Source organism: Podarcis raffonei, chromosome 1 (assembly GCF_027172205.1).
Source record: "Podarcis raffonei isolate rPodRaf1 chromosome 1, rPodRaf1.pri, whole genome shotgun sequence".
Taxonomy (NCBI): Eukaryota; Metazoa; Chordata; class Lepidosauria; order Squamata; family Lacertidae; genus Podarcis; species Podarcis raffonei.
The window spans coordinates 91,782,302-91,804,078 of record NC_070602.1 but is presented as its reverse complement, the minus strand read 5'-3'; the positions used below and the strand labels follow the sequence as shown (position 1 = coordinate 91,804,078).

At 41.0% G+C, this 21,777-nt stretch overlaps 1 protein-coding gene across 4 annotated transcripts in view; it reads left to right on the top strand.

Annotated features, from left to right (window-relative positions):
- Positions 1-21,777, top strand: part of ADCY5 (adenylate cyclase 5) — a 177,789-nt gene that overhangs the window by 152,694 nt on the left and 3,318 nt on the right. For 3 of the 4 annotated variants that reach the window (XM_053403988.1, XM_053403979.1, XM_053403965.1), the window contains 9 exons: positions 5,109-5,196; positions 9,840-9,956; positions 10,508-10,672; positions 12,150-12,325; positions 16,034-16,066; positions 16,849-16,981; positions 17,940-18,203; positions 19,215-19,419; positions 21,002-21,126. In XM_053403988.1, the coding sequence (XP_053259963.1) occupies positions 5,109-5,196; positions 9,840-9,956; positions 10,508-10,672; positions 12,150-12,325; positions 16,034-16,066; positions 16,849-16,981; positions 17,940-18,203; positions 19,215-19,419; positions 21,002-21,126 (1,306 nt within the window). The remainder of the gene's footprint in view (positions 1-5,108; positions 5,197-9,839; positions 9,957-10,507; positions 10,673-12,149; positions 12,326-16,033; positions 16,067-16,848; positions 16,982-17,939; positions 18,204-19,214; positions 19,420-21,001; positions 21,127-21,777) is intronic. The other variant, XM_053403971.1, reaches the window with a different exon arrangement.

The window sequence follows — 21,777 nt, the reverse complement described above, 5'->3', positions numbered from 1 at the left end:
GCATTATCAGCAGTAAAGGTGGCTGCAATTCCACCAAGAAGCTGGGTTCAGGAGAGTGACAGGGAAGCAATGTGAGGTGAGGTAAGGGAGTGTGGAGATGAAAAGGATGGAAAAGTTAGTGGCAGGAAACAAGATGTGGCTGAAGTCACTGTGTCCCCCCATCCCCCACATATGAAACTTCTTAGGCCTTTTACTGTTGCTTTTATTATCCTGGCTTGTTCTTCTTCGAGGCAAAAGAGAAAGCACTGTGCAAGGAGAGGCAGAAAATCAGTTCCACAAAGCAGCGGGAGCCAAAAACATGTAATCTAAAATTTAGACGGCTCCATCTAGGAAAACTGAAGAGAAATCAAAAAAGAGGCTTGCAGCTAAATTTAGGTCGATCTCTTCACTTTAATGTGTGATTAAAAGCTACTAAATTTATTCTTTCTGGCTTAGCTCAGCATCTCTGAGGCTTTAGATCAGAGGTCTGTGATTTCCATTATTCTTCAGTAATCACAAATGTTACAGGATTTGTGCCTTTTCTGAGCTTTTACAGAAATGGCCCAGTAATCACAGGAATAGGGACCTTTGCCATGTTCCTTGAAGGTGCAACACACCCATCTTATGTAATGTTGGGAAAGCATCTATTGCTGAGGCAAGGTCTGCATTGCTGTTGGCTTTTTTTACAGATGAAGCAGACTTTCCAGTTTTCCTTTCTGACCAAGAAACAATTTTTTTTAAGCTATTTTTACTTTGGAATGACTTTCCATTATGTGCTACATGTGTCTTCAGGTGCCAGGACTTAGTGGATCCTAGGATTACACCCCTAGAGCAGCACATAGGGTGGGGAGAAGGGAGATTGTTCTGTATGGCAAGCAGAAATTATTGTTCTGACTGAATAATTGTAATTGTTCAACATTGATTTCCACCCACTGCCTAAAGATTAAGTGTAACATATTACACATTGCATAACTACCCATATATATATATATATATATATATATATATATATAATCATTTCTAGTTGTCTTAGCTAAGTAACAAATATGGCAGAAGTTGGGCTGGCTCCAGAGTTTGCTTTTAAGAAAGATCTCAAGCAACAACCATATACTGGGTCATTCCCACAGGCAAGTGATCTGCCTACACACCTCTTGCAATGAGCAGCTACATATTTCATCACTTTGATAATTCTTAGTACCCTTCACTTCTTGTCTCCCAAAAGCCAGAAGAGAAACAAGAAAGGTAAATCAGGGAATTGTGCTGTAACGGTGTAAGCAGTATATTCTCTCAAGGAATGGGGACTGCTTCCAGGACAGTGGAAAATTGTATGCAAGCAGCAAGACCCTCTCCCTCCCAAGTATGTGTCTGTTTGCATCAATGATATGATGCTGTTTCCCTGATGGTCTCTGTAGTGCCAGGAGAAAAAGAAAGTGGATTAGATTTGAGCCGGATCCAGGGCTCATCTTGGCAAAGCCCTCAAGCATCATGTGCTTCAGGCATGATAGTTTGTCTGGATGTTGCTAAGGCAATCCAGAACAACGTGATCTTGGAAGCTGCCTGATGATAAGACTTCGGTTATATTGGAGAATGCAAAGATAGCCACAAAAATGAAGCAATGTAAACTAAAGTATTATTTGCTGAAACTGGAAATCCCAGGCACATCTTACTGTAATTCAGTTCACAGGGTTGTAGATTGTGAAGCAGGACTCTAGTTATAATTTTACCCATAATAAAACTGTGGTGTAAAGAGGCCAGCTTTCTACTTAGTGGTGGTTCAAAATAGCAGAGGTGTTGACAGTAGTTTGGCAGCCATGTCTAGAGTCCGGAATCAAAATACACACTGCAAAAAACGATTAGCAGCTAATTTTCACTTTTGCTGTAACAGCTTTGTGGGGAAGGTGAAAGCCATCAAGTCTAAGCTTCAGGACAAATCCTTGGGGAGGTCATTTTCCCAGCTAAACTTACCCTGCAAACTTACTTAGGCTTTAAAGCAATAATGCTGTCATTATTTCCACTGCTGGAGAATTCTAGGAATTGTGGTTTGTTGAGGACACTCACAATTCTCTGTTAGACAGCCACTAACTCTTTCTCACAGGACCACTTGGAGATTGGGGTGGCATGCAACAATATTAAACTGATTTATCTGCACCCTTTTTGGTTATCCAGAACTCCAGAACACTTCATCAGGCAATATGCCACACAAAACTGGGGTGAGGGGTGGGGTGAAACACAGGGAAAATTAAGAAATAAAAAATTTAGACTGGATGTTGACAAAGCTTCCTAGTTAGGCAGAGAGCAAGAAATAAAGACAAACACTGCAGTCTTTATATTGGCAAAATAAAAAATAGGAAGCAGCCCTTGAGTCTTTATCCCAGAATCCTGGGTATGTAGCCTGATAACTGTAACACCCAGCAGAGACTTGATCAAGGAACTAAATATAAAAACTTACCTTATGGCTGCAATATCCAACCTGATTATGGTACATTTCCCCCTCCCCCCCTGCTTTGTGTAACTTTTTACCTGATTAAATGTTCTGGAAAACTCAAAAGTTTGCCATTATTTTGTGGCATTTAAATTGGTCTTAATAAAGGTATTGCTCAGCTGTGTATTTTGGAGGTTCATAGCTTCATTTGCTTTTTATTTGTAGTGTAAATATTTGTCTATAGTGCAAATGTTCTCTAAGAACAGCTGGGACAACAAAATTACATGTAAGATGGCTAAATTCAGACATCTTGGTCTTGTAAACCATAGTTTATCAGACAAAGAATGAGGCTTATGCCCACATGCTTCCTCTTCTCTTCTCTTCTCTTCTCTTCTCTTCTCTTCTCTTCTCTTCTCTTCTCTTCTCTCTTTGCGTGTCTGGCTTCAAGGAAGTCTTCTGCTTTGTAAGCAGCACTTAAACAACAGTTTCCTGGTTCGCACTTCACAGAAAACTAGTTTAAGAAAACTTCATTGAAATTAAGTACTCAAGGAGAGATCATTCTTGGCCCCCAAACCATGGATTATCGGACTGAGATGCTTATGTCTGAACCAGTTCAGTGTTTGTAATATTGTGTGGCAATGGATATATGTGCGTTGAGCACTGTAAATGTCCATGAGATACTGACCAAAAGCATGGAGGGGTTCAAAAATGAAAACTCTCAGCAAAATGGCAGTGATAAATTTGTTACAATCAGCAGGAAAGCCACAAAAGCCTGATGAATATATTAGCAAGTAGAAATGTTCTTTGTAGTCAGGGAAGAGCATGAAACCCAGCTGGCTTTCATGTGGTTAGCCTTAATGTTACTGTGCGTGATAATCATTGTTGTTGAATTATGGATGAGGTTGAGCAATAGGAAGGGAAGGGTGAGCCGGTTTTGTTTGTTTGTTTTTGTTTGTTTGTTTGTTTGTTGTTTTTAATAATGAGGTAACATGGAAATGTTTCACTCATAAATCCTACACTAAAACATGGCAGTGATGTTCTGAATTGAAGTGGAGGTATTACTCTGAACAAGCCCGTATAACCTGGATTCTATATGGTAGCTGGGAAACCGATCTACCCAATACATAGGTATCAGTACTGGCACAAGAGAAAATATTTCTTCCCTGCTCTGGCACTATCAGGACCTGGCCCCACCTTCTGTGCTGAGGTGGCAAAAGTCACTGTCATTGCTGTGCCACTCACTGTTCAGTTAAGATATTCTAACCAATGCAACTGGGCCACACACTGGACCTTTTTTCAAAATTGGAAGGGTGCAAGGAGGGGTGATGAAGAAAGAGACAGAACTGTCTGATTTTACCTAGTGTTCTGTGCATCATTGAAACAGTTCCCTTCCACTAATGTGACATACCAGCCAAGTTTCATACCTCTACTACACTTAATAAAAACATAAGAAGAACCTACTGAATCAGGCCAATAGCCCATCATAGTGCAGCACCCTGTTTTCACAGTGGCCAGCCAGATTCCTCTGGGAAGCCCACAAGCAGGTCACAAGTGCAACAGCATTTTGCCTGTCTGTAATTCCTATCAACTGGCTTTCAGAGAGGCATAATGCGTCTTGACGGTGGAGGTAGAATTTATTGCAACATGCAAGCCCCCCTCCATTTAAAACACATATAAAAATTCCAAGGACTTCACACAAAAATGGAATGCTATAAGGTTTGATTATCAGTTAGCTTGGATAGCAGTAAAACAACAACATGTAAACACTTTTTTTAGTTATACTCAATAGTCATAATTAATTTATAGATGCAACTTGGTTCAAAAGACATTCACACATCTAAGGGTCAAAGTAGACCTGGTGCTGGGGGATCCAGAATCCGATCCCTTTTATTTTATATTCTAGACAGCTACACAAGGTGGAGAGGCCAAATTAGACTGGGGAAATAGCTATGGGGTGGGGGTGTGTAGAAATGAAATTCTGCTTTCCCCCACTCCCAATTAGAAGCTACTGCTTGCCCCTCAGGAGAAATGTAATCTCCACAGGGAAGATTTGTTCTTGAGTAAAACCAACAACAATCCATGATCCAGATGCAATGTTCAGGTAAATATTGTGGTTTGTTGCTCCTGCTCTCACACTATGAAAGGAACATAGTAGAGTGATCTGTGAACTCACAGCAAGTTGTTAATTGTGGCTTACTGTGGTGTGTGAACTGGGTTATTGATGCAAAGGAAGTGGCCAGAATTTGTTTGGGTGTTGGCTCTGTTTTTCATTTTTCTGTTGTTGTTTTTCAAGTGCTTGACAAATAATGCATCTTTAGAAGTTTTAGATCATTTTAAATAGAACTAATGAGAATGAAAATTGTGTCTGGATTTTGGAATATAATGTAACATACAGATTAAGAACAGTGTGAAATGATTACAGTAGGTGGCAAATATGTCTTTCTCAATTTTACTAAGCTGCCATCCAGTTTTGTTGTTCACTACCAATTTGTGGATTGACCTACTCTTAACCATAAACCTTTTCTTTTTTCAGTGTTGGAGCTGTTATCTCAGGAGGGTGGTGCTTCCTCCTATATTTCTTAGCTAACATAAAGAGAACAGTGATTTTGTGGTTTTCTATCCTCTATTCCTGCATCTTCCAATGACTCTACTATGCCTCCTTTCATTTGTTACACTCATCTCACATGGCTGTGTTTTCTGGTTTCAGCTCTGTGTTTATGCTGGCATTCTACCTGACCTGTTTTGTGATCCTCACCACAGTAATATTTGTTTCAGTCATCTACTCTTGCGTAAAGGTGAGTGGTAGTAATTTGATGGTATAATCCTATGTGTGTCTACTCAGAAGTAAGCCCCATTTAGTTCAATGGGATTTATTCTCCGGCAAGTGGGTGATGATTTGCTCACTATTTTGTGGCAATTTGATTAGTCTTCATAAAGACATTGATCTGCTGTGGATTTTGGATCTCTTACCTGTCCTTCACCATAAGGGTCCCAGATTACAACAATACAAAAATACAATATTAAATCCGGTAAAAACATTTTTCAATCAGAGGAATAGGATGGATCGTGTGTGTGTGTGTGTGTGTGTGTGTGTGTGTGTGTAAGACCAAGTAATACATACAGCATACAGTGATAGCTATTCCATGATGATGCTAGACACCTCTGTGGGAAGGGAATTCCATGATTTAAGGGCTGACACAGAGAAAGCCCTCTCTTGGGTTATCATTCTGTGTACTTCTGTCAGAACTGCCAGAACGGCCTCCTCTGCTCATCTTAACATCTGACATCTGTAGGTAAGGAGCCAATAAGATAATTGGCTCCTACATCATTTTAGAGCTCTAAACAACAAAGTGAATAGAAACTAACTATTAACCAGCATAGTTGTTATAGGGGCTTGAATGGAGCCTCAGGCAGTAATTGGCTGCTGCATTTTGAACCAGTTGAAGTTTCAGGATTGAAGGTACCCAAGCATGGAGTACAGGGGCTGAGTCACGAAGGACCAAGGCCAGAGCTGGTGAACCAGTCAGAGCTGGAAATAGGCCCTCTAGTCACCAAGGCCACTTGAGTTTCAAGTAACAATGTTGGAACAAGGAGTACCCCCAAGTTGTGAGCCTCCTCCTTCCAGAGGAGTGTAACCCTTTTGAGAAGAGGCCATCTCTCCCCTTGAACCAGAGAACTTGGAATACATAATACTTCTTATTGGGATTTTGCTTCAATTTATTGGCCCACACCCAGCCCATCACCACTTGCAATCACTGGTCTAGCACCTGAACTGCCTCTCCTGATTCAGATGGAATGAGAAAATAGAGCTGGGGATCATCAGCATATTAATAACACCTTGCTCCAAATTTCCTGAAATAGCATGGCTGAGCAACAGCCTCCCTTAAGTAGGAACAGAACCACTATTACACAGAGTCCCTTGCCTTTTTGTACTCTATAAAGCATTGTCAGTACTTGGAATGCTGTTTGAATTTCTTTCCAGTAAGAAAAAAAAACAGCTAATGGAAAAGTGACTAGTAGTGACTCATGAAATACCTAGTGACAAATCATACAGCTATAGTTATAACCTTTATTTTGCCTTGGTTTGCTGATTTCAGTGCTTAGGCTCTGAACTATTGCCCTAGCATCCAAAAGTATTTTATTGCTGTCAGTACTGAACTTCTTGATGACCCATTCTGACTCAGCTTCCACATTTCTGAGATAGGCTGCTATTTGTAGGAAATTAGCTTCTATTTCAAATACAGTCTGGTTTGCTAATTGAAAACATACTCTTTAAAGGTGTCATAAAGAGAATAACTAGGTTTTGCGCTTAGACTATGCTTATTCTTAAGAGATTTAACCAGTTTGTTGGTGTCTCATGTTAATCCTAGTGTTCTCTTGTCCAGTTTAAGAACATGCTTAGGTGATCAGTGATAGGGAGGGCAGCCTGCTTGAGCATAGTAGTTGGCTTGCATATAATTCTAAGCCATGGTTTGTTTGATCATTCAAATACTTTCCAGTGACCTAGCTTTGGTTTGTTTACTGCCGACAATCCATGATCTGCAGCCATTTTTTGTTGTTTACTCACAAACTTTGACTTGCTTTAACTATGACTTGGTATTATATGCATATCCAGCACTCTTCCTTAACCATAGTTTGCTTGGCTACTTCATCTTAGAGGCTCACCAACCTACAAAGGCCTGAGGCAAGAACATCTGAAAAACAAAACAAGTCATGGGACAACTTGTGGTTCATTCATAGCTTGTTAAACACCAATAGCTTATTGTTATGTGTGAACCAAGCTAGAGTGTGACAGTTAGGAATTTTATACCTTCTATATTGATTCGTTTTTGTTTGCCCCCTGCTGCTGCATGATTTGGGTGTCCTGTGTAAATTTCAACAAAGGTCATAACTAGATTGCAAGGCCTGTCCTGCAGGGTTCATTGCTTGTTACCATCATGACTCTACTTATTTCATTTCTATAACAATATCAATCATTGATTCTTGTCATTTGCTTCTTAGAGTTTCCAATGCTGGATTTTTAAAAATATCGGCCTTCTGTGGGTAGGGCCAGGTAAGAACTTTGCAGGTTAATATCCAAGGAGAATTGAACACCCTGCACATCAGCTGATGTGCATGCAGGTACCCTGCACCCTGCAAAGTAGCTGAACCCGAGGGATTGAACTCCTTGTGCATCACATGATGTGTGGGGAGTTCTGTCCTGCTTTCTGCAGCTGATCCAGTTGTGACTCTACCTGCCCCACAAATGACATCACATCTGATATCAGGTGTGAGGCAGATGTGCCTGGTTTGGGAAAAACAGCCTCATGGGCAAAATGGTGAGGCTTGGGAGGCCAGACTTGGTCCACAGGCTGGAGCTTTTCCATCACTGACTAGTGATTTATGACCTCAGATTTTGTATGCCACATTCCAGAGCAATGAAAGGTAAATGTTTATGAGCAAATGGTTTCTCATACATCGCATAACATATTCATGGCCGCCAACAAATCTGGGTTTTTCAAATAGTCAAATAACAAGGAGTTAGGTTGTCAAATAGAAGAAAGCAGTTCAAATGCTGACATTTTCCAAATTTAGGATTTGATGAATTTCTGGATTACATAAATATGTAAAATTCTAAATACGTAATTAGCCAGTCCTTGCTTCAGAGCTTGATGGGAGTCTGATTAGGCTGAAAATCCTTACAGTGCTCTAAAATTTTTTTGTGCAGGCAGAGGTAGTATGAAAAGCCTGCACGTCATGCTGCACATAATTTAAACTTTCTCCTTGTCTGTTTAGAATAGGGTGATGTTTGACTGTGATTCATCTGTCGCATTGAGAACTACTTACAAGCTTAATTTAACCACTTGGAAGAACATTGCTAGATTTTTATTATCATCTTACAGTTTATTGCTATCTTTTATTATGTCAGTGCCTGGTATGATAGATGATCTCCCCCCTTTCCACCCCAACCAAAGAAAAAATCTGGTCCAGCGATTTTAGATAGTTCTGTAATGGACGCAGGTGAAGGCAGCAGCTTAAAAGAGGCACAGCATTGTCACAAGTTGTATCTGTCTCCTTTTGTAATAGGCACCAGCTAATCAGCCCTCCTGTTCATCAAACAGCTTCATAATTGTGCTTGTGTAGGAAGCAAAATGCAACCCTTCTAACCGTGCAATAAAAAAAGGGGGGGAGCAAAAAGGGAGAGGTTGGCGTGGGTAGTCATTGCTAAAAAAGCAATACACAAGCCATTTCTCACTGTCTTCTTTTAAGAAAGAAACCACTTAGAAGCCTAGTTGGTGCAATGATAATGATGCATATTTGAGCTGCTATTTGTCTGTGTCTCAGATTTCTCTCTAGGGATTGAATTGGGGAGCATTTTGATGAGGCGAAATTAACAGCAGGGAAGCCTTTTAGTTTTACAGAACTCAAACATCTGAATTCTAGAAATGTATCCTTGTTATCTCCTTGCATGGGAGATTTGAGTGCTGGGGTGGGGTGAGCCACAAACAAAAACCTATTGGAGGAAGATGTACAGGAAGCAAGTGAAGGAAAATATGCTCCCCTGAACTCTCCAGGTTAAAACTTAATATCGGAAGATAATCTCCAAGATCCCAAACTCACTGGTCAGTCAAATACCATTTAGAGTTAATTTAGTTGGAGTTGATGATTCCCGAACTGCTCCTGTAGAGTAGATAAATGTTAGTAGATCCCAGAGGATCTACAAGATTCAGTACAAGCCAAACTCTGATGGCTTCAAAAGGTGATTAGACAAATTCATGGAGGAGGAGAGTATCCATGAATACTAGTAATAGTATATACTATGCATTACATCCAGTATCAGAGGCAGTAACAGTTGCTGGGGAATCATGAGCAGGAAAGTGCTGTTTAGCTTGGGTCCTGCTTATGAGTTTTGCATAGGCATTGTGAACTCAGAATGGTGGACTAGATAGGTCTTTGATCTGATGCAGCTGGGCTTTAATGTTCAAATCTCTGGTGCCTTTGGAAGTTTGAAGACATTTGCCAGTGTCATTGACTACTGTACAATTCACTGCTGCAGTTCTACCTATTGTCCATCTTAACATAGTAAGAGGTGACATGAAGATAAAACTCAATTCTAGCTAGAATCTTGGAAGCAAAACAGGTTATTTCAAAATGCATGTTTATATATCCATTTATTCTGAGGTCAGAATCGGATGTTTTGTTTTGTTTTGCACACCATTCTTTCTCGTTCTGATTTAGAAACCATTATTTTAATCAGGGAGCAGCAAGTCAGTATGACAAGTTAGCCAAGCAATTATGCATTTAGCCTTTCTGCTCCGAAAATTACCTAGAGGAAGACAGATGTTCAGTGATCTGGCATGTCAGCTTTTGTACTTTCTAATGTGTATTGTTCTTTAGTGTGCAAGATATTTATCCAGAATCATGATTTCAAACATCTTGCTTTCTCTTTTTTGACCAGCTTTTTCCAGCTCCACTCCAGACTCTCTCAAGGAAGATTGTTCAGTCCAGGACCAACAACACCATAGTTGGGGTCTTTACCATTGTATTGGTTTTCCTCTCAGCCTTTGCCAACATGGTATGTTACACTGGTTGTTACTTTTATTTAGCATCACTGACCTATCAGTGCCCAAAAGCTGTAGGGTACAACAGAAAGCATAGCTCCTGGTGTATGTGTGACCAATGAAATAAAAGTAGCCGTGGGCTCAGTAATTTTCCTAATTCTTCTAACCAGTAATGATTACAACTTAATGTCTCCAGTGCGTTGGCCAATATTATGTCTTTAAAATAGACAGGATCAAAGCAATGCTAATTGTTTCACCTGTAAATGGAGCACTTCCTGGGAATTCCCAGTGCCAGTTTCATGGTATAATTAGATGGGTTAGACGATACTTGGGATGTGGGAAGAGGTAGATGATGTTTTGCATACCTGCTAAGCAGTCATTACAGCCGCCACTGTTTAACTGGTGGTTTATATTGTCAGGCCCAAGAGCCATCTGTGCTGGGCCACTTTGCCATTGTGCAGAGAAGCATCTTTTAATGCATCTCTGCCCTGAGTACTTTCCATTGTAGTTAGCTGTTTTCTCTTTTCCTTGCCTTTCTTTTTGTTAATCTCTTCCTTTCTGCCAGTTCACTTGCAGCACTGTGGATCTCCGTGATTGTGTGGCTGCAGAGTATAACATCACCCCACGTGAGGTGAACATGTGCCATATTAGCTACTCTGCCTCCAATTACAGCCTGGGGACAGTACAAGGATTATGTGCCAGCTCCCAGCCAAGCTGCAATTTCCCAGAGGTGGGTGTGTTTAAGTTTTAAAATTCATACAAACTATAAGTGGCCCTGTTTTATGCTGAATGAGACAGTTAATCACTTAGCCCACTGTTGTCTGTTTCAGCTGTTTTCAGCTCCTCTCCATTGTCTTCAGGTAGAGAACTTTTTCCAGGTAGAGATTCTTTCTAGCCCAGCTACTTAAAGGTAAAGGGTAAAGGGACCCCTGACCATTAGGTGCAGTCGTGGACGACTCTGGGGTTGCGGCACTCATCTTGCTCTAGAGGCCGAGGGAGCCGGCGTTTGTTCGCAGACAGCTTCTGGGTCATTTGGCCAGCATGAGTAAGCTGCTTCTGGCAAACCAGAGCAGTACACAGAAACGCCGTTTACCTTCCCGCTGGAGCGGTACCTATTTATCTACTTGCACTTTGACGTGCTTTCGAACTGCTTGGTTGGCAGGAGCTGGGACCGAGTAACAGGAGCTCACCCCGTCGCGGGGATTCGAACGGCTGACATTCTGATCGGCAAGCCCTAGGCTTTGTGGTGTAACCTACAACGCCACCTGCGTCCCTTAGCCCAGCTACTTAAGATCCTTTAAATGAGAGATTACAGGTTTCAGACCTAAGGCCTTCTGCATACAATATCCTTTTGCCACTGATAATGTGTCAAACCAATTCTACACTGAATTCTCAGCTTTACCACTCCAGACTGTAAGTGGGATAGTGTTATTATTCAATGCTGCTACCACACCAGGTTTAATGTAGCTGCAGTTTTATACACACTTACCTTGGGGGTTGGTCCCACTGAGGTCAATGACACTTGCTTCTGAGTAGACATGTAAAGAATCACACTGTTCTGATGCGCTCCTTTATAATTAAATACCTAAACAAACTTTTAAAAAGTGGGATCAGGGAGTGGCACTTGAAAAATATAAGTCTTGATCTGAGGTGGTTTCTATGAGTTCGCAATGCCACCTTCATTATGCATCTTACGTAGAATTGACTTTGGAGCAGCTGACAGCTGTCACACAAAATTACAAGTTAATTAAAACAAAGATGCATTAAACACGTATGCATATATGATGTATGTACATTCAAATAGGCGTGCATGCACATACCTTACAGAATAAAAGGTGGACTTTTAACTGCCAGAGGACTAAACTGCTGCTGAGGCTTGGTGGGTCAGGCATTGTGTGGGCCTGCTGGAAGCCCAGCTAGACATATGTGTCAGTCCCAGTATAAGGATCCATTGAAGGATGTTCAGTGGCACGCTGGACCTAAGGTACCCTCAACCAAAGTTGTTCAGAGCCTTATATTAACTGACATGTGACATAGCAAAAGAAGAATAATTAAAATAAGCTGATGTGTAACCTCATTCTTGCAGCACTGCTTAATTGATGTTTGATGTGCTTTACTGATTTGACTCCCGTTTGTTCTCTCTTCCTTCCTCCCTCCACTCTTTTTTTTTTTTCTCCTCTTCCGCTTCCCAATCCCTCCTCTCGCAGTATTTTACCTACAGTGTCTTACTGAGCCTCCTGGCCTGCTCTGTGTTCCTTCAGATCAGTTGCATTGGGAAACTCATTTTGATGTTGATTATTGAATTTACATATGTCCTTATTGTGGAAGTGCCAGGGCTTACCCTCTTCGATAATGCAGATCTTCTGGTCACAGCCAATGCCATGTAAGTTACCCTTAAACCTTTGTAAGTTTTTTAATATATAAACCAAGAGAAAGGTCACCAAGTTGAGGTTTTAGTAAAACAGGTGAGTAGACTGTTTCTGGACTATACCATTTCAGAGTACCAGTAGGTTCTCACATGACTGGACACACTTCAGTTTATAAAAGTAAAACTTGCACATAGGAATTTAAGAAGTCAAGGGTTTTTGCCTAGCCAGTTTTTTATGTGTACGGTTTTATTTTTTTATGGGAGGGGCATTCAGTCATGTGAGGCCCCTACCCAGGGTCTAGAGTGGAATAGTCCAGAAACAGGTTCACTGCATCATTTGCTGCTTGGGAAAACCACGTCAATGAGTCCATGAAAACAATTTTATGTAAACAGAAAGAGTGTGCAGCATCAACAAGTGAGTTAACACTGGAAGTTATTTAAGAACCCTCTATTAGTTCTTGCTCTTGGTTCTAGTTTGCTGGTATCTACAATTTGAATGTCATAATCTGCATGACTGTTGCGCTCTCAGATAAGGACCAAACATGTATATTTTGCATCAAGTAGGAGGCCAGTGCCTTAGCTGTGTTGAATGTTAACACATATCTTCGTTTTTAAACATATTTACTCATTAAACATTTTTCATTGTAGGAGTTTGGCTTGTTCACTAATAAGCAACACTACTTTTATTGGCATTATTTGTATGCCTTATGATTTCCTTAATTCCCTTAAAACATATCAAACAACCAATTTGATGAGATCTTTTCTTAAGTTAATAAAACAATACAAGAAAGAAAGAAAAAAAGGCCATTCTAGTTGAACCACAGCCGTGCCCTTCTCCATTTTGGATTGCTTAATTCTGATTAATCCACTCAGGTGTGATTTCTGCCCTTCATATAAAAAAGAAAATTGATAGCAAATTAGGGGCAGTCATTTGAAGGGATAATCTCAAAACAAAACATCCTTTAGGCATTTTATACTGCATGGAATTTTGATAAGCCAGGAGCAGACTGAATTAGAGCACTTAAAATCAATTATTTGCATCACCTTACAATCAAGATGTCAGTAAAAAGGTGGAGTAAATAAGCAGCTTTTTCCCAGAAATAAATTTAGGAGCTGCAGTCTTACCACTCATTAAATTAGCTTTGCTTGCTCTGAAAGCTCCGTTTATTGTTAGTCTTACTGTGTGGTGAACCACTTACGGCTCGTGGGAAGTATTTAGTACATATGCAGCCGCCACAGTCTAGGTGCAGATCTCTTCCAGATGCAGGGAATATTATCCTATATTAATTTAACTGGGCTTCTGTCTGATCCATCTAATTATTCTGTATATGACATGCACACTAATTAGCAAGATGCACAGATGCCTCTTTTCTCACACCCCTATACAAATTTACCGAAAACATAAGACAAGAAAAGGCTGGTGGCAAAACTTAGAGTGCTCCTGCCAGCCAAAAAGAATTGCAACCATGCAAACAGGTGTCAAACTTCAGGGGGCCCTCAGCATAGTCCAGCTGATGCCCCTGTTCCTGTCACACTGGAGCTCCTAGAGCTCTCATCCTCCTCCTTGTGGCAGCAGCTATGCCGCCAGTCCCTTTGCTCCTCTTCCTTAAAAAAACACAATACAGTCATACCTTGGTTTTCGAACAGCTTGGTTCTCGAACGTTTCGGCTCCCAAACACACAAACCTGAAAGTGAGTGTTCTGGTTTGTGAATTATTTTTGGAAGCCGAACATCCGACGGGGCTTCAAATTGGCGGCAGGAGCTTCCTGCCACCAATCAGAAGCTGTGCATTGGTTTCCGACCGACTTCCAAGGTCTGGCTGTAGTGGCTAATTCAGTGGTAGCTTCTTGCCACCTTGGGATGAAGAAGAGTCCTTGAGAGCCGGGAATTCTGGGTAAGCTGATTGTGCTGCTGTTGCTGCGGTTTGCCATGGCATCTAGTAAAGCTTTTTTTAAAAAAGATTTTTTTTTAATCTAAATTTGAAAGGCCTCTTTTAGCAAACTGCAGCAACAGCACTGGCATATTCCATGTCACCTTTCTCAGAGTTCAAGAGAGGCAGCAGGCTATGCAGTTACCATGGATGGGAGCCAAGTTGGTCCCCAAGACGTGTCTGCCTATATCCGCCTGGATCTCATGTTAAGACCCATGATGGGCCTTTCTAAGCCCTGGGGCCATCAACCAATGCCCAGCTAGGCTAACTGCTGGCGCCAGGCCTCCCTGCAGGAGCCATGTGGGGTCTGAATTTTAAGCAAGTTCTACTGACTCAGTGAGTCAGTAAGTAAGATAGATATAACAGAGTTAACGTGGAAAAGCAGTTTTTAAATTGTCACTGTCAGATTTTATGGTCTGTTTTTACTTTGTTTCTTTTCTAGAGAATACTTTGTTAGGTGACTCATAAACTGAACAAAATGAAAAATAAATTTAAAACGAAGGGGCAGAAGAACTGGAACAGGAGCTATGTTAATTGGATTATAAAGTATCTGGTTCTGCTGGAGTGATCTGGTGATAGGACTTGGATAAAAATTTCTGACAAAATACAAGAAAAAAATGTTCAGTGAATAAATATGAAGGAACTAGATTTCAAGGCACTCCCCGCTTCTCCAGTACCATCTAGAATGAGACAGTAAATTTGCAAACAAAGGGTAGAATCCAGCTTTATGTGGGCAGATTCCAACTTACCACGTTTTATCTCCTCTTTTCTGCAGCCTCACTGCAGAATTCCCTAAGTGCAGAATTCTCTGCACTTAAATCCCCTAATTCAAGTTAGGGAATGAATTCTTAGGGTTCAACGATAATCAAGCTCAAAGTCAAAAAGCGATCCTCTTTCATTGTAGCGAAAGGCAAGTAGAAGAAAATTTTAGGAAGTGGTTATGGCTCCACATAGTGTTCAAAGTGAAAAATAGTAGCACTGGTTTTGTGGAGTAGTTGATTATTACACTCAATCCTAAATGTCTTTATTTTAAAATATGTGGCATCCTGGATTCCGTGGAACTCTGTGTAGGTGTAAGGACTTCTTTAAAAAGAACAGTGATCTTAACCATGTTTGGAAACATGTTCCATTGAAATTGCAGCAGGACCTGCAATAAAGTGAATGCTTTGAGGCTTTGGTTCTAGTGTCACAAGGGGCATTAGGGATCCCTCCTGTTGCTGCAATCCATCATGCATTTCAGAACAATGAACACAGAGACATATAAAACAACTTCCCTGTAATTTAAATGGAGTACTTTGCACACATGTTCATTTGATTAACATCAGGCAAGTGATCCAGAAGAGACATGGACCTTTGAACTGGCTGAAGTATTAGAGAGGCACTTTTGTTTGGATAGCATTGGAGCAGTGAAATGTACACCTTGATTTTAATCCAAAGTCAGCAGTTCCGTGCCAGCTGGGAAGAATACTGAAAAATTAAAAAGGCAGCTTGTGCAACAAATAAGGGAAACAGCATAATCATTATAGTAATGAGGAGGAGGAAAATTTTTATATCATATCTCATTAGTGTTCAGACTTCTTCACATATATTATCTCAGTATTCTTTAGAAGATGGTTGCTTGATAAGGCAATCTGAGCTCTGGACCAGGATGTTCCTGGCTCATTGCTTATACTCCTAGCGGTATAGGAGGGCACTAAATGTGGAATTGGGAAGAAAGCAATGGCGTCAGTGATTTATAAATATAGCGTAGCAGTCTATATACATTGTCTAAAACCTATCTCTTGCTATTTCAGAGTATTTTCCAATGGGACTGAGAATGGAACATGGTGAGTTACTGAGGGGGCAGGTAGCCTGAGGTTGCTTTAAAAAATGTTAAGTGGATTCAGCCATTGGTGGGTTTGGGTTGTTGTAGACATAATGTGGCTCATCCTTTAATGGTGCTTAAGGGATATGGGATGGGCACATCCCTCTCTTCTCAAACACAAGTCCCCTCCCTTGTTGTCTGAAGCACTGTTAACCATTTTGAATGCTTGCCAGAGTTTGAATTTGAAACAAACTTGAAATGCAAATTAACGTCAACCACAGTTAGTAGCACTGCTACCTAGCCTTTGTTGTATTAAAGGATAGGAAGAATTTGACCTCATAAAGGCAGGGAGAGTGTGAGAAAAGAATTGAATCTAGTGGTCTCTCACAAATCCCCTATGATTTAGTAATGGAATGCATTGACTCTGCTGTGGCCCTTTGTCTCCCTTCCTTGCCTAAGAGGCAGTTTTGATACAGCATGCCTCACTTCTAGAGCCATTGAAGCACACAAAAAATGAAGATTGATGGGGCGGCCTCGTGCAAAGTAAAAGATGGCCACCTGGACTTCGCTGTTCACGCTGCATCAAAAGCAAGAACTAAATGATAAATGAAATGTTTCAGAGTTGAACAGAATAAAATAGTCAGTGGATTTTATTGGTCAGCAGCTAGAGCCCACCCCTTGCTCAGCCTGTTGCTACACAAAGAGGTCAAGAAATTGCTTGCTTTGAATTGTACGTACTCCTCCAGTTTAGCAACTGGCATCCTAGAACATCCAGAGATTTATATATTTTCTTTTCCTGCGTAGTCCTCCAAGTGTGTCCAGGGTGGCCTTGAAGATTGTGACTCCCGTAGTTATCACTGTTTTTGTCTTGGCGGTGTATCTTCATGCGCAGCAAGTGGAATCCACTGCAAGACTTGATTTCCTCTGGAAGCTTCAGGTGTGTGTTTTTGAGTGTAATTTTAAAATGCCATTTATAATCAGCAAACAGTTGTTATTCACGCTGTTAATGCGTTATCGTACTGTGCTCATAAATTATCGAGCTAGAAGCACTGGCACAAAGGAAACTCCTATGATATCAATTTTAGCTGAGGATCACAAAGATTGTGCTCTTAGTTTTGTTTTATATTGTAGTGTAAAGAATACTGTCCATGCATGTGTGAATCCAACCCATGCATATAGTTTGGATGGAGCCACCCTTAGTGTGTGCAAAATCACATTCTGTTGCTAGCATGCATTGATGGGTTACATTTTAGACCTTATACCAGTGGTTCCCAACCTTTCTTCTTTTTTCTTCTTTTTTTTTGGCCATGCCCCACTTAAGCAACTCTAAAATCCTGATGCTGCCCCCCCGACATATAATTCTTATTTTTCAAAAAGTGAACTATTCATGAGGAGGAAGCCTAAAAGACCATTAACTGTTAATAACTCATTCTCGAATTACCCCCTCCCCCTAAAAATTAAATTGCCCCCATGTTGGGAACCATGGCCTTATACAATAGATTCGCAACTTATGCAAGAGTTATTTTCCAGGGATAGCACACAAAGCCAAAATTGCATAGTCAAAACAACCCTTTAAAAACCATTAAAGTCTATCCAGCCACCTCTGCTCTGTCTCCAAAAGCTGCACACATACTCTCAAGGCCACTACACCTTGCACCAGGGTTAATGCAATGGTGGGTGTGATTGCTGACATTTCCCCCCCCCCCGCTCTCCCACCCCCCCATGGTATCTCCCCTCGCCCCTTTTTTCCAGTCAAGTCCATAGAGCTGCAAGCACTCAAGCTGAACACGCATAAGTTGTGTGTCCACTGTATATGCTTCCAGTCCATTTGCCACATAAATGAACCTGAGTTGCAGGCTGCATATTTTTTTCTCTCCTCTTCTCTCCCTTTTCAGGCTACTGAAGAAAAGGAGGAAATGGAGGAATTGCAGGCCTACAACAGACGCCTTCTCCATAACATCTTGCCAAAGGATGTGGCAGCCCACTTCCTTGCACAGGAACGGAGGAACGATGAGCTGTATTACCAGTCATGCGAGTGTGTGGCTGTCATGTTTGCTTCCATCAGCAACTTCTCAGAATTCTATGTAGAGTTAGAGGCCAACAATGAAGGAGTGGAATGCTTGAGGCTTCTCAATGAAATCATTGCTGACTTTGATGAGGTGAGCAAGTTTTCTTTTTTTTTAAAGAGTTAAACCTCAGTGTGGTCTAGCTCATGCTTAACTGATTCCTTGCATTGCAGGGGGTTGGACCAGATGGCCTTTGGAGTCCCTTCCAACTCTACAATGCTGTGAATCTATGACTGACCCTTTTGTATTGTCCCGATGCGCACAACACCAGTCGTCTCTGACACTTGTGTTTTCTGTGCTAGATTTCTTTCATATGCCAGAGGTATCAATAGAAATACAGTACTACACTTTTCTTTCCTAGAAGTACTATATACTGAAAGGTGCTGCGGAGCCCAGACAATGCAATACACTCCTAAATAAACTCTTCATCCATGGCTATGGGTAGGACCCAGAAAGCTACCTGGCTTGCAAGCCTTCCTCAGCTCATAGATCTAGTTTCCTACTTCTTGGTATCCTGGCCTGTTGACTTCATTTCCTGGTCAACAGCAGTTTTACTCACCTCATGCTCTGCTCCCATGGATCTGTATAAGTGCAGCAGTGGAAACAATAATTTGTCCAGGTCAGCTGAAATGGTCTCGTGCTTGTGCAGAGGCTCCTAGGAAAGTTCTACCTCCTCTACGATTACCAGTTACAGTGGCACTGGCCACTGTTGCTTTTATTACTCAGAAAGCTATGATTAAAAGTGCAAATGGTCCTAACTCAGTCACCTGACAGCAAGTACTGATACACTCATGCCAGGACGTGATGTAGATCCAAACTGAAGGGGCATTGCATCCCGTGACCTGACATCCCAGTGCAAAATCTTACTTTTCTTTCCTTATCAATTTGAAGAAGCAAAAACAGGGTCTAGGACACCATCCTGTCTATGTGCAGGATCAAAACAGTTCATGAACTTTCTCTTCATATGGGAAGCACATTAGAACACGTGTTATGCAAGCTACAGTGTGCATGATCATATCTGGGTCTTATACAGATCACTCAAACAGTGTATATTGATTTACACGTGTCCTTTTCAATAACTTCGTTCCTTTGTTGCCTCTGCAGATAATAAGCGAAGACCAGTTCCGACAGCTGGAAAAGATCAAAACTATAGGCAGCACATATATGGCTGCTTCAGGCCTCAATGATTCCACCTATGACAAAGTGGGCAAGTCACACATCAAGGCCCTGGCTGACTTTGCAATGAGGTTAATGGATCAAATGAAATACATCAATGAGCATTCGTTCAACAACTTCCAGATGAAAATAGGTAAATGCCTTTGTTATGGTGTTATGTTTCTGGAGTATTTCTTCTGTGGTTAAAAGTGCAAATGCCACGTGTTAATTGGTGCTGCCTCTACTGAATTAAATTAGCACTTAATGGAGTATTCTTGATCTGCAGTGTTGGTTGTGTTTCCTGCAGAAATTTGACCCCATTACATAACATTCCCAACTGGAGATTAGTAGCCAGTTGAACATGGGAAGATCTAAAGCCAAACAAAATTAGCTTTCTGCCCACATTAGTGCTTTAGAAAGGACATGGCTGTTAGAACTGTTTTGTCATGTGGAACACGGGAAAACTGTCTTTCATATTTGAATCTGAAATGGATAAATGCACACACACTTGAAGTGGAGGCAGAGCAAGAGCTCTTTCAACCTGATCCTGTAAGGCCAATCCACATGCATGCAGGTGCTTGACACTGGGTTCCTTCATTCTTACTGGATTCCTAGAGCCATCACCATTGTTTGGGAGGAACTGCGTTGAGCACCCGTACTTCCTTCCACTCAGTCAAAGCCGACAAGGCCAGCCATCTTGCATTCAAGCCCCTTTTTTGAAGTTGGCCACTGTGAGAACAGTATGCTGGGCTACATGGGCCTTTGGGCCTGATCCAGCAAGTCTCTTCTTATATGCTACATTTTTATCTGTTTCACTGGGAATGCCTCAGGTTCAGTCGGTTGATTCACAAGGATGTCTGGATTGAGGCTTCTTACTCCAGGTATGCTCCACTCTCCACAGACCAACTAAGCTTAGAATGTAATGTTTAAATTGAGAACGTCTGCCAAAAGAAGCAGATTTTATAACATTTTTTATAGATCATTTATTTTGAGTGTAGAGCATGAGTGTTCTTGGCGCACTGTTATTCATCTTCATAATTCCGGATATCAAGATACAGTATACTGATATCAAGTAAAAAATAAGCTCCAGTGAGTTTTCTGATAGTGTAGGACAGGGGTTCCCAAACTGTGGTCCTCAAGCTTCATTCAGGTGGTCCGAGGTGTGCCTGTGAAGAACACTTGCCGTATGAATTCTATGGAATTCAAATTGTAATACAATAAAATTATATATAAAAATATATAAATATATATGTGTGTGTGTGTGTAATAAAAATGCAATAAAAATCATACAGCATCTAGCATGGTGCATTGCAATTGCTACAACAGGCAGAGAAATCATCAGTGTAGGATATTTATTTGCCGATATCACAAATTTCAAAGACCACAAATCTTTGATATCACAGATTTCAAAGACCAGGGAAGGTAGCACTGGATGAATTTACCTCACTCTCAACTGGTAATGTTTCAAAGTCTTAGGAGTGCTACACACATTACAGCCACCATGTGGAGTCTGCTTTAAACCTTTGTTCATTTATAATAATACCTGATCATAGAATCATGGCACGTTTTGTCATATAGACCTCAAAAGGTTGGCCATTCAAAAATTAGCTATGGTCAATTTATGCCTGGGGAGGAATCAGATAGTTGCAGTCCTCCTGCATATGTGATCTGGTAGTGATAACTTATAAGATGTACTTTATACACTCATGTCTAATTCCATACTATTTTTTTGCTAGGGCTCAATATTGGCCCAGTAGTAGCTGGGGTCATAGGCGCACGTAAGCCCCAGTATGATATTTGGGGGAATACTGTGAATGTAGCCAGCCGAATGGACAGCACAGGAGTTCCCGACAGGATTCAGGTGAGTCGTCTTGGCACCTCTCCTCCTCCCTAAAACTTGTTTTTCTCTTATGAGTATTTACACAAACCACTAGTAGAAGTAATCTATATGTACATTTTATGTATTCTACTTGGGGGTAGATATTTACCACCCCAAGCAAAAACTTTTAACCAAGCATAAAAAATGTGGCAGCTGACACATGAAGTCACTTCAGATCCATGTAACTTGTCCTCCTTTCTTACTTTACATATTTCATGCTTTATCCAGCTTAATGATTCATCTCTGTGTTGGGGGTAGGGGGTGAAATATGAAGGAATCTATGTTATCATGTAATATGGAGTCCAGAACAGAGCTCCTTGAGAACCTCTGCATCTGTTTCTTCTTTTGTAACCCCCCCTCCCCGGAAGTATTTTCATGTTCTTGCTGAGCAATAACCAGAAGATGGGATAATTCACCTTGCTCTGATCCAGAGATACATACCTATGTGATACTGTGCTTTGAACACTTAGCTTTGAACAACCTAGTACGTTATTCACGCAGTTATAGTCCACACTGTTTATTATCTCTTTGAGAGAGATGGCCCAATTTCAAGCTAACATGGATCATTCTTACAGGGTGGGAAGAGAATGAGAAACTTGATCCAGTCTCTTGTCCTCTGCAACAGGTGATTGG